Genomic DNA, 13637 nt, shown 5'->3' with positions numbered 1-13637 from the left:
TAAAATGTTAAATGTTAAAATGATAAAAAAAAATCACAATAACACGTTATTGGAGCACTTTATAATAAGGTTTCATTAGTTAACATGAACTAACAATGAACAGTATTTTACAGCATTTATTAATCTTAGTTAATGTTCATTTCAACATATACTACTTTTGATTTTAAAAATGTATTTATGTTATCATTAGTTAATACACAATGAATTAACATTAACAAAAATGTATAAATGCTTTTCAAAATATATTGTTTATTGTTAGTTCATGATACCTAATACATTAACTAATGTTAACGAATGGAACTTTATTGTAAAGAGTTAACACTTTTTGTGTTAACGCCCCATAAACACTCTCTGTGTGATCATGTGATTATTAATAGCTAGAGAGCCAATCACTATTGAAAACAAGTGATATAGTTAAACCAATCAAATATTTACAGGCCAGTATCCTAAATCTCCTTCAAAAGGTTATATTAGTGATCAGCTCACCCCAGCACACATGAATATACAGTGCACTGGCCAAGGAGAAATCCCAACTACCAAAGCTGGTAATGACATTCTGGCAGGCACGCCACAACAATGATTCCAAGCACTCTCGCACCTTGAGGGTATTTCAAAATAGGTTGACCTGACGGAAAAATACTTCCAGCAACAAACATTGCTCTAGCAAATTAGGCTCAGCATGTTCCTCTCCTTCAACAAGATAAAAATATTGCTTAAACACAAAACGAGGGAAAGTAAGGGCCCATCTATTTCTCCTAATTATATAGTCTTTTCTGTCCTGTTTTATACTTAATGACTCAATATAACACATTGTACTATTACATGTATGGCTGTAATATCTGGTATTATCACACTGTTTAGAGATGTAATTTAGATCTCTGTGTACCTGAATCAAATTGTTTGAAATAAATATACAATTAGAGATAATTATGCATGTAGTTATATACAGTATAATAACCAAATGTTGCTAGATATTACTTGATGGCTATGACATGGATCACTGCTAAATGAATATATACAAGTGTTGTTTGTATATGCTTCACAAAAAGACCTTTAATAAAAATTTTAAAGCTGTAGAGTGTAATTTCTGCACCACCAAACGGAATTGCAAAAATAAACTTTGTTTTCAAAACAGCTTGCTGAACACGGCCCCGTATGCCGTTTATTGAACAAAGAGAGAGTCCTGCCCCCAACTCACGCCACTGGTTGAGTAATGTTGTTGGGGCAGGTCTTAGCGGGACGCTCAAAACAAACAAAGCACCACAGAGACACAGTGCTTACAGTTTGCAAGAAAATTAACATATGAATGGCTTAATTATAGTTGTCTCTGCATATTAGCTGGTATAAAACAACACATTTTAACACTGAAAAAGTTACATACTTCAGCTTTAATTTAAGTAAACAGATAAACAAGGACCAAAGCCTCTTAACTAAAGACTTGCTATACTATAAATTTAATTAAAATAAAATTTTTGCATTGCAGCGTGTAGCTGGGCTGTCTGCAAATGTTACACGATTTTCTAAATATCAATGGTGAACATCATATTCCTAGATTGCTGGACACTGCAAGCAAACTGGCAAATTGGGGCCACTGATGTCAGTGCTCAGTTTAAATCCATTTAGAAGAGGTGAGAAATATGTTTTGAATTGGTCTTGCATAATGGCATTCGAGATTAAAGTGTATCTCCACGGCTAGACTGAACTATAAAGAAATCCGTCTGCCTCCCCAAAGAAAAACCCAATCCCAAAAATGCATTAATGACATCTGCTGATTACTTTTTAATTTAATTATGGGAGTTTAATGAGAAAATCATCTTATTAACAATGATTGGCTCTATAGAAATGGCGACAGTGAAATTATTCAGTCACCTGACTGTCTGAGTGTTCAGCACCTTTAGCCCAGACACAATCCTAAAATGTCTGCTGCTATGATGGGGTTAGCCATGCCTCTGAACCCCATTACAGACTGCTCCAACTGAATAAATGTTGTGAAATAACCACCAACATAAATCGTTTGTATTATCTGTTGAAAGCACTAGTACAGCACTTATGAATTTTGTTTGCTATGATTTTTGCAACATCCCTATTTCTCCTTCACCATTCTTGGTTTCAATCTTAAGTGGTCTGCATAAAGCACATGTGGAGAGTGTGTCATAAATGACTAAGAAAGAATGACCCCTCTGCCATTTAAATGACTGGTAATTGGCTTCCAGCTAAAGTAAGCAGCTGAGAAGTATACCAGCACACAAGCCAAAATCTTCTGTAACCAAAAATGTGGCCACTTGACATTGATGTTTAAATGTTTTCCCCACATATTTATATCTTTTGATTGAAATATCATCCAAAGTGATTCCACTTTAAACTATCTGTGTTTGAGTGAAATGTGCACCCAATTTGAGATAAGGTCTAGCATAGGACTGGTGTCTTATAGATATGAACAGTCTGGAGGCAGTATTATATCTATAAATAACACAACAAATTCCTCTTTCTCGAAAAAAATAAATAAATAAAATCTTCCTTTTTTTTCTTTCTTTACATTTTTTTGTATATTTTTTTATTTTTTTACTTCAGGCAATGCAATGTCAGTAACAACTGGCAGCACATTTAAAACACTATCTCTCTTACTTTAAATTATTATAATTTTTTTTTTTATCAGTGAATGTTTAATGAGAAGATGCAGAGATGTGTTAGGAGATTGGAAGTGCTTATATCTTGAATGTGTCACCTTGTGCCACTTACGCTACGGTTAGATAATAAAGTTTTTTACCTGTACACAGTCTCATACAATCATCTCTACAAAGGTCATTGTATAGAGGAGATTAACTTTCTTTAATCAAACTTTAAATCTATAATCAACTGAGTCTGTGGGGAGGAGTTATTAATATAAAAATATCAACATTGTGGTTCAGCTAGCAAGTTTGTACGATTGTATTGCTGCCACCAGGAGTTTCACAACAGGAACCCTGTTTTCCACCAAAGCTTGCTTCCATTATTTTCTCTACACTACATTTGATACATCGCAGTGTATAAATAAATGTGACAATGGCAAGTCAGCAGAGCTATCTATGGTTGTAGTAATTTAAGAGGCTGTTCCACTTTTGTAATTACATTAACGAGGCATCTGATGTGCAACGGCAGTCGTAATGGGATTTTAAATACGTATTGATCAACACGTCACAGCAGGCTTTCTTCTCCCTATCACATCCACAGGGTCATCTGTGACAATAACACAAGTGAGTGATGCTGTCTGAGGTGTGTTACTTGGCGAAGACAAAATGAATATACTGTAAGCAGCTAGCACAGCATTTTTGCTTGTTTTTAAGATGATAGCAACATAGTCCTGTGTTTGTTAAAGCTGGCTGCATTAATCTGCTTGCATCAAGGTAATGCACTAAAATGACAAACTGCGGGAGGTTACAATCCAGAGGATTTACTATAAATACCCAAGCTGTTAGCAATTTTTTTTATGCAGCTATGTCAATTAGATTTAAAGAATTCTAATTTGGATACAGGGTAGTCCCACCTGTGAACCAGGCTTTACAGTGCCTGCAGAAATTATTCAGCTTCACAAACTCCTCATACAAAATGACAGCAATTAAACCCACCAGCCTTCTACGCACCACCCGAATTACCGCACCTCTTTATCCTCCCCAAAGTAACTTAGCATAACACTGCCAGTAAAACAGCTGCAAAGAGCAGACAAGCACAATCTCACAGACACACACTTCATCTATGCTGTTCGGCACATATTTTAATAAGATATTTGCACTTGTGTTCGCTTCAGCTAATGTAAAAAAATTAAATAATAGGTTTATGCATTCCCAGAGGGAAACACACATATAAACATAAAACAGTTTATTTAAGGTGTCTGCTTCACTCAAAGGACTCAGAGTTCACTTATGCTGAAAGCAAGGACACTGTTCAAACGAAACTGGCCCTTAATCTTAAAAGATCCCTAAATAAAGGACTTACTATCATATCAGAGTATCAGGAAATGAAATACAATTATTACCTCAATAAAAGAATTGGTAAGGTAAATACAACGTTACAAAATGTTTTGTTATTAAATGTGCAAACTTTTTTCCTCAGTATTAACATTTAATTTATGATACTAATTCACCCTTTAGTCGAAAGTACGATGTGTATGAATATTTTCATGAAATGTTTTGTAACATTCCAAACCTTGAAGGGCTCTTTGTGACACCCAGCTCAAAATTGTAATGATGAATCCTAAGACAAGTATGTGAAATCGCAGGCAGATAGATGTGCATTTCCTATTTTTTTGCCTAAGAATCTTTTCACAAGTTTAAGCACTTAATAAGGAGAAACAGAAAATAACAGATTATACTAAAACCTCTGTTCTTATCAAAATCAGTCATATTCCAATTAAAATGTAAAACTGCAACTACAAATCTGTTATTTGCAGTATGCCTCCTCCTACCAGATATGCCTCACAACATTTGCTCTTGGACTACCTTAATACTACTGCTTCTTAATAATACATCATATAATAATATTTAAAGTAATAACAAATTGCTATTTGCACTTTTGGTTATATGCAAACTTGATTTAATTGGCTCTATAATTGTACTCCGCATATGACACTAAAGTTAGATCTTCTCTCTAATCTAAAATAAACATGCACATAAAGGTAGTTAAAATCTACAAATTGAAACATTTATATAATTGAGTTGCACATTTTGGTAATTTGTATAGGCTCTGTCATGCAGAGATTAATTGAAGATCCCAATACAAGGATTGTGAGGGTTAACACAAAGCAAAATTATATAATTATATAAATGATCTTGATTATATTATGTGCTGCCTTGTAATTAATTTGGCTGAAATAAATTTGTGTTGTAATTGTTTTAATATAAATTCAGGACTTCACTGAAGCACAAAACTCAATTCATGCAATTAGGCAGATGCTACCCAAACAATAAACTGAATATAAATGAACAAGAAATGTAAATGTAATTTCATTTCTCTATAACAACTGTGGTCCTTAAACAACACATACATTCCATTGCTGTACACACAAACATATACCCACAGAAAAATAACACAATGCAAAATTCATTTTATAAAGCCAGCGTGACCCCACTGGCAAGGTCAGCTGCCACACGCACCATTTCATTCAATTTTACAGACAAGTGAAAACCAATTTTCTATGAGAAAATGGAATGAGAGAAAATATAAATGCCACTGAAAATGTATTCAAATGTGCTAAGAGAAGCCTGAAGGCCCGCATCTCCTGCGAGCATTAGCTCATTCAGGATAGTGTGATGGTCTGGAGTCGATGGCTTAAAGAGCATGACCCTTTCACAATCAAGAGACCCGCAAGAAGACAGAAAGCACACCTACCTGCTCCACCAATCAATGATTCCTCATGTACACACTCACATAACAATGATATTTCAAACCAATATGCTTAAACAAGTCAGTCTATGTGTGAAGCCCCTTGTCATGTTTATAATTCAGAGGTAAACCAGCATGCAGTGGTCTGTGAGCCGGGAGCAGAATGTGAGTGTTTGCAGTGGTAACAGTGCCAGGTGCCATCCACTTACCTTGGCTGGATCTCACCGGGCTCTTCAAAATGGCAATTTAATATCAAATAGCAGTAAAGTGCTACTAAAATTGAAAGTGTGTGTAAAGGCTAAATGGAATGTTGTAAAAGAGATCAAAACTGGCAGAATTGGAAGTTGTGTTAAAATCCAAACATTATAATCAGATACTTGAGGTGCTCTTACCTGATTATTTGTGATGATCTGACAACACGTTTTGTTTATTAAGTGCTTTTTATTGGAGCATGTAAAAGTGTCCCAAATCTGCATTAGCTTTCGTCAATGTCCTTCATGCAGTAAATATTGAATGCAGTTTTTGTGTTGAGAACTTTAATATGCCTATGTCTGATATATGCATTTCTGTGAAGGTTGCTTTTATCTCAATTATTTAAAAAAAATTATGACACAACACTTATGGTTAGTTGCCTTTAGTTATGTGTGAATGAATATGGTAGACATTTTCTCTAAATAAAATGTGTCAATTATTAAAGTAGTGCTGTCCTTGGTGCTACAATTTTTGTGCATGTTGCTAATTTTAATAAACTAACCAATGGTAGACAAAATATAATTTTATTGTGGAGTATATCTAATATATATAATATTGTGTAGGTCCCCCTTGTGCCGCCAAAACAGCGCCAACCAGCATCACAGAATAGCAGAGAGTACTGAGGTACTATTCTTCTCACCTCAATTGGACAGAGTGTTTTTTTGTTTTTGGCACCATTCTGAGTAAACTCTAGAGACTGTTGTATGTGAAAATCCCATGAGATCAGCAGTTACACAAATATTCAAACCAATCCGAGGCACCAACAATCATCCATTCGATTTAATAGTCAGCCAATCATGTGGAAAAAATGCAGTGCATAAAATCATGCAGATACAGGTCAAGCGCTTCATCAACCATCAGAATGGGAAAAAAAAGTGATCTCAGTGATCTGGACCGTAGCATGATTGTTGATGCCAGATGGGCTGGTCTGAGTATTTTTGTAGCTGCTGATCTCCTGGGATTTTCACACACAACTATCTCTAGAACTTATTCAGAATGGTGACAAAAACAAAAAACAGCCAGACTGGTATGAACTGATAAAGTCTACGGTACATCAGATAATCACACTGTACAATTGTGGTGAGAACAATACCATCTCAGAATGCTTTTCTGAGATGCGGGTTGGCGCTGTATTGGTGGCATGACGGGGACCTACACAATTGTAGAAGGTGGTTTTAATTATGTGGCTGATCGGTGTACTATTTCCTTTCTAAACTTTAGGTTAGAAAACAATTTTTACCATAGCACATCATACAGTTATTGGTACTCATTTTCATGACATTACACCTACCTTACAGCCCCTTCATATTTGTAGGAAGATCACAGTGACATACAAAAATCAGTATGACTTAAACACACAAATAAACAGATGGATGTGTAAAGTCACAGATACATGAATATACATGGACAGCTTAAAGAGCTAGTTAAACTAGATCATTACATAGTATGAAAGAAACATTATATACCTTTTCTTTTCCCTATGATATTGATATAATGGTTCCATGATGAGAAAGTCCAGAGACACAGGGAAATACAAAGGAAAGGAAAGAGGCAACAGTCAGAATCATGACCGTGTGTTAGATTCAGAGACAGATAATGAAAGGTTTAGTTAGAAGAGACTTCATGCATTACAAAAACAGAGAGAGAGGCCAGGCAGAGGAGATGGAAGCTTGCTGTTGCAATGCATGCCAGAACATGATGATGAGAGAGATGAGGGAGAATGCATGAATATTGAACAGATGGCAAATGCTTTCCAGTTTTGGATCCTGGAGAATACAGACTAACACATTTACAAAGAGCGAACAAACCCCTGAAAGATGTCCCTGTAACTCACATCATCCACTGGGTTGAAAGTATTTTTTTCCTCTATATGAACATTAAGTTGGCAAGCAGTGATGGCAGAGCAGGCAGTTGAGAATGACAGAGAAAAAAATAGAACTGAAAAAGAAGAAGCAGGATGGGTTGAAGGGAATTTGAGGATTTGAAACAACAAAAAAAAAAGACAGAGAGAAAAAGGGGGGAAAAAATGAAAAAGACCAAACCATCCATTGATGCCAAGCCAGAGAGAAAGCAGCCCAAGAAAATTCCTACCAGCAGTGAAGGGGTGTGAGGAAGATTCAGCACAAGGCAGTGAGACAGAGGCAGAGAGAAGATGGAGGAGGGAGTGGTTGATGGATGCAAAAAGGTGATTAAGAAAGAAAAATCATACCTTGGTCGCCCATCATCAGGTGTGCAAGACCTTAAGGGAAGACAAGAGCACAGTCAGCACAGAGAACGGGATCATGGGAACGTTTTCTGTCACATTGACATGCAGGCATTGTCTGAATGAAGGATTACATTCAAGAGGTGTGGAAGAGAGTGGGTGTGAGGGAACATTGAAAAAGCATTTCCTCAACCAAGTGGTTGCAATGCTTTATTGGTCACACTTGAAAGAGACAAATCTATAGAAAAATCACTTTGCTGTCGTCAAAGATCAAACATGTGGTCCGTCTGGTCAACCTTGCCGAAGGTGAATATGACGGTATTTTAACATACAGGACACATACACATATGCTGACTGAATCTTAAAATTATGTGTGGTATACATATGGATTTATAAAGAATGCAAATAATGGTTTGTCACAAAAATGTTTAAATACAATTAAAATAATAAATAAAAATAAGGCTATCCATCAAATATCTACAACTTTTTAAATGGGGCAAACTGTAAATCAACAATACCTATTTCATGTCTGTTTTGGTTCCATTGGCTGCAAATTCATATGAGCCACGCCCATTTTTTTATACATAAAAAATACAGTTCCTCCAAAAGGATGATATATTTTGCCTGAGCTATATCCTGTTTTCTGAACCATCAGTGGGAAATGCAAAATATAAATTGTCAAAAGTACTTACCCTCAAGATTGTCCAGATTTTCAATTGCATACATTACATGTTTGTGTTTGTGACATTCCACTGAATGTAAAAATGCTTCTATTGTATAAATGTTTTATCAAATAACCTAAAACAATTACTTAATATGGTAACACCTAAATAACTGATTTTGTTCACTCAAATATTATTTAGTAAGCCCTGGAAAAAAAAGTATGTTGTGGTGTAATAAACATAGCAGAAAAGATTAAGTCATATCTACATTGAATAAGTTAGTTTAAGAGGGAAATTGAAAATATGAATTAAAATCTACAGTTAAATATGTACAAATTAATAATTAAATATTATTATGATTGTTTGTTATTTTTACAATGTGTCATTGTGTATTAATCCTAAAGTAGAAAACATTTTCACATGTGTTTGCTAATTTGAGTACGTTTCACTGGTAAATAAAATAATACATTTTACCTAACTTTGAAGCTGCTGTTCCACGCATGCGCTGGGCTTGAATAATTAATAGCCTTGCATGGTTTTTATTGTTAATTTTGTTTATGCTGTTGATAACTTTTGGTTTGGTGCAGTCTAAGGTTCATTTTCTATATTCAATACCTATTCATGACAAAATATCTGTCGATTGTCAATGTCATAGTGTTTTGTGCACCAAGTGTTGAGCTCTGCGTCTGCAGCTCTATATCTTGTTTATATTGTCAGTAATGCAAAGTGAAGTTGACTCATGAACTACATAGCATGCATTAAGTTTCCCTGTGGGTGGCTTCCATATGTCATGTAGTACATTGATTAAACATGCTTGTAATTCAAAACATAGCATGTTCTAATAAGATGTTTATTTAAATTTTACTACGTTTATTCAAGTACCATGTATATCACATTCGTATGCAAAAGTTACTGAATTTACTAAAATGTTTAAGTTCAATTTACTCACTTTAATCTACATTATATCATAAAATTATGTTGATTTTTTTTACTTAGAAAAACTGTGTGCAAAAACTGCTGAAATATAAATTTAATATATCAAACTAGACATTTCTTTTCAGTGTATATCGAGTTAAACCAATGAAAGCAAGGTCTATATGAATGTTGGTGAAGTAAGAGGTTTTAAATTCTCATAATGGGAGCCACCTTCATTATGTGTCTAATTCTTTAGTATTTTCTAAAGTGGATGCCATTTAAACAGGGTAGACTCCTTTTGCTCTGGTTTCTGCTTCATAGAGTGCACAGAATTGAGTGAGCCATGTGTTTGTTGACAACCTCTTATTGCTCTCGGTAATAAAAACTGAAAAATAAGTTGCATACCTTTTACCTTTGTTGTGCATCGGTCTCAAACTGGCAAAGGACCAGTTCCACTTATGGTTTTAGTTCCAAAATTAAAACAAAATTCATAATATTTCTAAAAGAATAGATTGAACTGTGAAGACAGAGTGAAGTACATGAGTAGGGACAGGGGTTGAATGAAAAGAAAATAGACAGAGAGTTAAAACTTCTACCCACCTCCAACATAGGCCTCTTCTGGAGGGGCGGCCGAGGCGTGGAGAGAGAGAAGGAAACATTCATTAAGAAGCATGCAGACTGGAAGTTGGCCCAGCCATGAGGATTACCGTGGTTACCATGCATCTTATCATCCTGTGCCCAGGTCAAAAACTCATTACCATGTAAAATGCAGAGACCAGAGGGTTTATTTGATTTAAGTGTCCTCTGTCTATAGTGTGAGATGATAACACTTTATTAAGTACTGTAATTCAAAAGCTGATAAAACACATGGTGAAACTGACTCTTCTCATTTTATCACTGAGCATGCACAAACATGCAAACAATTAAGTAATAGAAGTAAACTGAAAGGCAGGGAGAAATGGGTGGTACCCCTAAGAGCTAAAATTTGCACTGAAATGTTGCTTGCTTTCAAGCTGAAATATGTTTTTTCAAGAAGAAATATTCTTTCAGATAAGCCATAGCTTAGTAGCACTGTTCAGATAATTATCTTTCGAATTAATACTTTTTATATTGAATGACGTTCATGGTTGCAAGTAGGTGAAGAAATTAGGGAGGCTACTGTACTGTTTATGTGAAGCATGCAAGTGTTTAGAAATAAAAATGCAAGTAGATGAAATGAACCTACCAAGAGAAAACAATTAATTCAGTCAAGTCAGTAATAATGAATTATACAATACCTGAATTCATACACGTATTTGCATGTAATTACCTCTTTTATTATTTATTTTTTGTTTCATTTAACAGCACTAATTTTTGGAAAAATGGTGCAGTACATTACCTTGTTAGACATTCATGCATTCATTCAACACACCTCTTTTTCTGGTGACAGTTTCAGTCCCTGGATCAACTCACCCAAGACCTCCTAAAAAGGACTTGGCTATCTTAAAGTGAAAGCATCCAGTCCTACCTCCATGTTTTGCACCTTGAGGGAATTAATGACCCAGGACTTACCGCAGCTGGTTCCTCCACCCGACCGAACACAAATTGCATGCACCACTACTGCCACAAAAACATAAATGCTGATGAATGTATGAATAAACAAAAAAAGAATAATAATAAAAAAGAATGATAAACAGAAAAGCATGTCGTGCCAGAAAATATGACAAAGAAATATTTTGCTGTTAGTGTCACGGTGATATATGGCAGGTGATTTTCTATCCTTTCTTATCAGCGTATAAAGAGACTGACAAACCCTACTGCTATGACAAATGTGCAAACTTATCCCACTGACAAAAAAAACCCCTGCTTGGGTGAAAAAAAATAGGGCAAAACAGATTTTAAACTGTTTAGGTTGTATAAACCTTCAGAATATTCTAACTAGCCATCTGTACTGCAAGGATGTAACCACATATTCACGACTGGGGGAGACCAAATGGAATCGTTTAAGCATCAACCACTGAAAAACCCACATCGGTCAACCTCAAATCTAAATAGTAATGCTATATGTCTGTTATGGTCCTGCTACTGTAAGGCTCTTCAGCAGTTTAAAGGACCCATTCTATTTATTTTGTATTTCTACCAAACCTGTGCATTGCACAGACATATTCATCACATTCTCTCCTTTAAATTTGCCATGACAAGGAGGAAGTTTAAAAATATCTCTGTGTGTGGACACAGCAGACATTTGAAAGGAGGACATACACAACCTTGTAGTTCCAAGAGCCAGAACGGCCGGACATCGGTTGTATTTACATTTCACTTACTGACAGATCAGGATCATGCAGCTTCTCCTTAAGCACTGCAGAGCTCACACAGAGCCAGAGACATGCAGCTTTCATCGAGCTGACAGCTTCTTTTAAGCGCTGGCCTTGCACACTGCCTCAATTTTGGCAGAGAATAAGTGATAGAAATTGAGGATGACCTACACACACACACACACACACACACACACACACACACACACACACACACACACACACACACATATTCACAGGGTGCAAATACAATGTGACTTCCGCTCTCATGCAGCCCTTTGCAAACAGGACTGAAGCTCCAGATGCTCGTTTAAAGCAGTTTTTCAGTAAGCCAAAGTATGTTACTCTCAAGCACATAGACATACGTAGATTTGCCGTGGAACACACCCAAAGGGGATCATCCAACGAGCATATGTGCCACTGTGCACGACATGCCGCACCAGCAAAGTCAGTAAAGATGTAGCTGTCAACAGCGATTGGATAAAACATCAGAAACTATGATAATGACCATTTGGTTGTAACCGGGAGAATGTGTGTGGTACAGATGTCCTCAAACAATGATTACTCAGTAAAACTTTACTATAAGGTTCAATTCGTTAACTTTAGTTAATGCATTAGGTATCGTGAATAAAAAAATTTACTATATATATTTTTGTTACAGCATTTGTTAATCTTTGTTAATGATAGTTAATAAAAATACAATTGTAAATTTTTAGTTCATGTTATTTCATAGTGCATTAACTAATGTTAACTAATAAAAATTAACATTAACTAAGAATAATAAATGATGTAAAATTATTGTTCATTGTTAGTCCATGTTAAATACTGTTGTTAACTAATGTTAAGAAATGGAACCTTATTGTAAAGTGTTACTGATTACTCTAACAACAATCTAACACATTTAAATTAACATCCAAAAAGCAACACCTAATGTAACATCCAAATTACATTTGACTAAGAAAACCACAGTAAACTAGAATTAAAATAATGAGGCATATTTGTCTGCAGTCAAGCAGAAACACTGCATTCCATCTCAAATGTGGCACCACAAATTCTTAACATGAAAGAAAAACTTAAATGTGACTAAAACAATTAAATTAACGCAAACTAGAATGATTTATACCTCTGATGCACTACTATTTCAATTTTTTTTTTTTTTTTATTCAAAACAAGAATATGACCATCCATTTTTTCCTACATAATTTTGAGAGTTACACATCTGTCCATTAAAATAGAAATGAATGGTTATCCTCCTTTTACTTGGTGCATCACCTGTTTCATCACCATGTATGCTGTCATAACTAAACTTACGGTGACATATGAAAAGGACAATGATATACACTCACTGAGCACTTCATTAGGAACACAATGGTGCTAATTAAGTGCCTGATGTGGTCTTCTGCTGTTGTAGTCCATTCACCTCAAGGTTGGACGTGTTGTGAATTCTGAGTTGCTATTCGGTTCACTACAATTGTACAGAGGGGTTATCTGAGTTACCATAGCCTTTCTGTCAGCTGGAACCAGTCTTTGTTGATCTCACTTATCAACAAGGCATTTCTGTCTGCAGAACTGTTGCTCACTGGAAGTTTTTTGCTTTGGAACCATTCTGAGTAAACTCTAGAGACTGTTGTGCGTGAAAATCCCAGGAGATCAGCAATTACAGAAATACTCAAACCACCCGGTGTTCCTTATAAAGTGCAAGGTAAGTGTAGAAGTATGGAAAGGGGTCAAAGGTAATCATCCATGGTGGTGGTGATGTAATGTCATACCCTGAATGGTTAAAATGGCTGTCCATCTGTTTACTGTTGTGGACACCATACACCAGAGGGTTATTGTGAGGCACATTTGCCTATATCTGCCAAATTGTTGCAACAAAAGTGTTGCAGCATAAATGCTAAATATACCTCAAAACAAGGAAACTAATTGTAAAACCTGCTTAATATAAACTTATGT

At 35.5% G+C, this 13637-nt stretch overlaps 2 protein-coding genes across 23 annotated transcripts in view; both read right to left on the bottom strand.

The window, feature by feature from the left end:
• Nucleotides 1–13637, bottom strand: part of LOC127626644 (ankyrin repeat and SOCS box protein 3-like) — a 280530-nt gene that overhangs the window by 41929 nt on the left and 224964 nt on the right. The gene's annotated exons all lie outside the window — the stretch shown is intronic.
• Nucleotides 1–13637, bottom strand: part of LOC127626642 (neurexin-1a-like) — a 223136-nt gene that overhangs the window by 199781 nt on the left and 9718 nt on the right. For 12 of the 21 annotated variants that reach the window (XM_052102589.1, XM_052102590.1, XM_052102601.1 and 9 more), the window contains exons 3-4: nucleotides 9991–10008; nucleotides 7820–7849 (exon numbers count right to left, since the gene is read on the bottom strand). The exons of 5 other annotated variants lie outside the window; for them this stretch is intronic. In XM_052102589.1, the coding sequence (XP_051958549.1) occupies nucleotides 7820–7849; nucleotides 9991–10008 (48 nt within the window). The remainder of the gene's footprint in view (nucleotides 1–7819; nucleotides 7850–9990; nucleotides 10009–13637) is intronic. 4 more of the 21 variants (XM_052102592.1, XM_052102597.1, XM_052102605.1 and 1 more) reach the window with 1 other exon arrangement.

Source organism: Xyrauchen texanus, chromosome 33 (assembly GCF_025860055.1).
Source record: "Xyrauchen texanus isolate HMW12.3.18 chromosome 33, RBS_HiC_50CHRs, whole genome shotgun sequence".
NCBI lineage: Eukaryota > Metazoa > Chordata > Actinopteri > Cypriniformes > Catostomidae > Xyrauchen > Xyrauchen texanus.
This window is presented reverse-complemented; position numbering and strand designations above follow the sequence as displayed.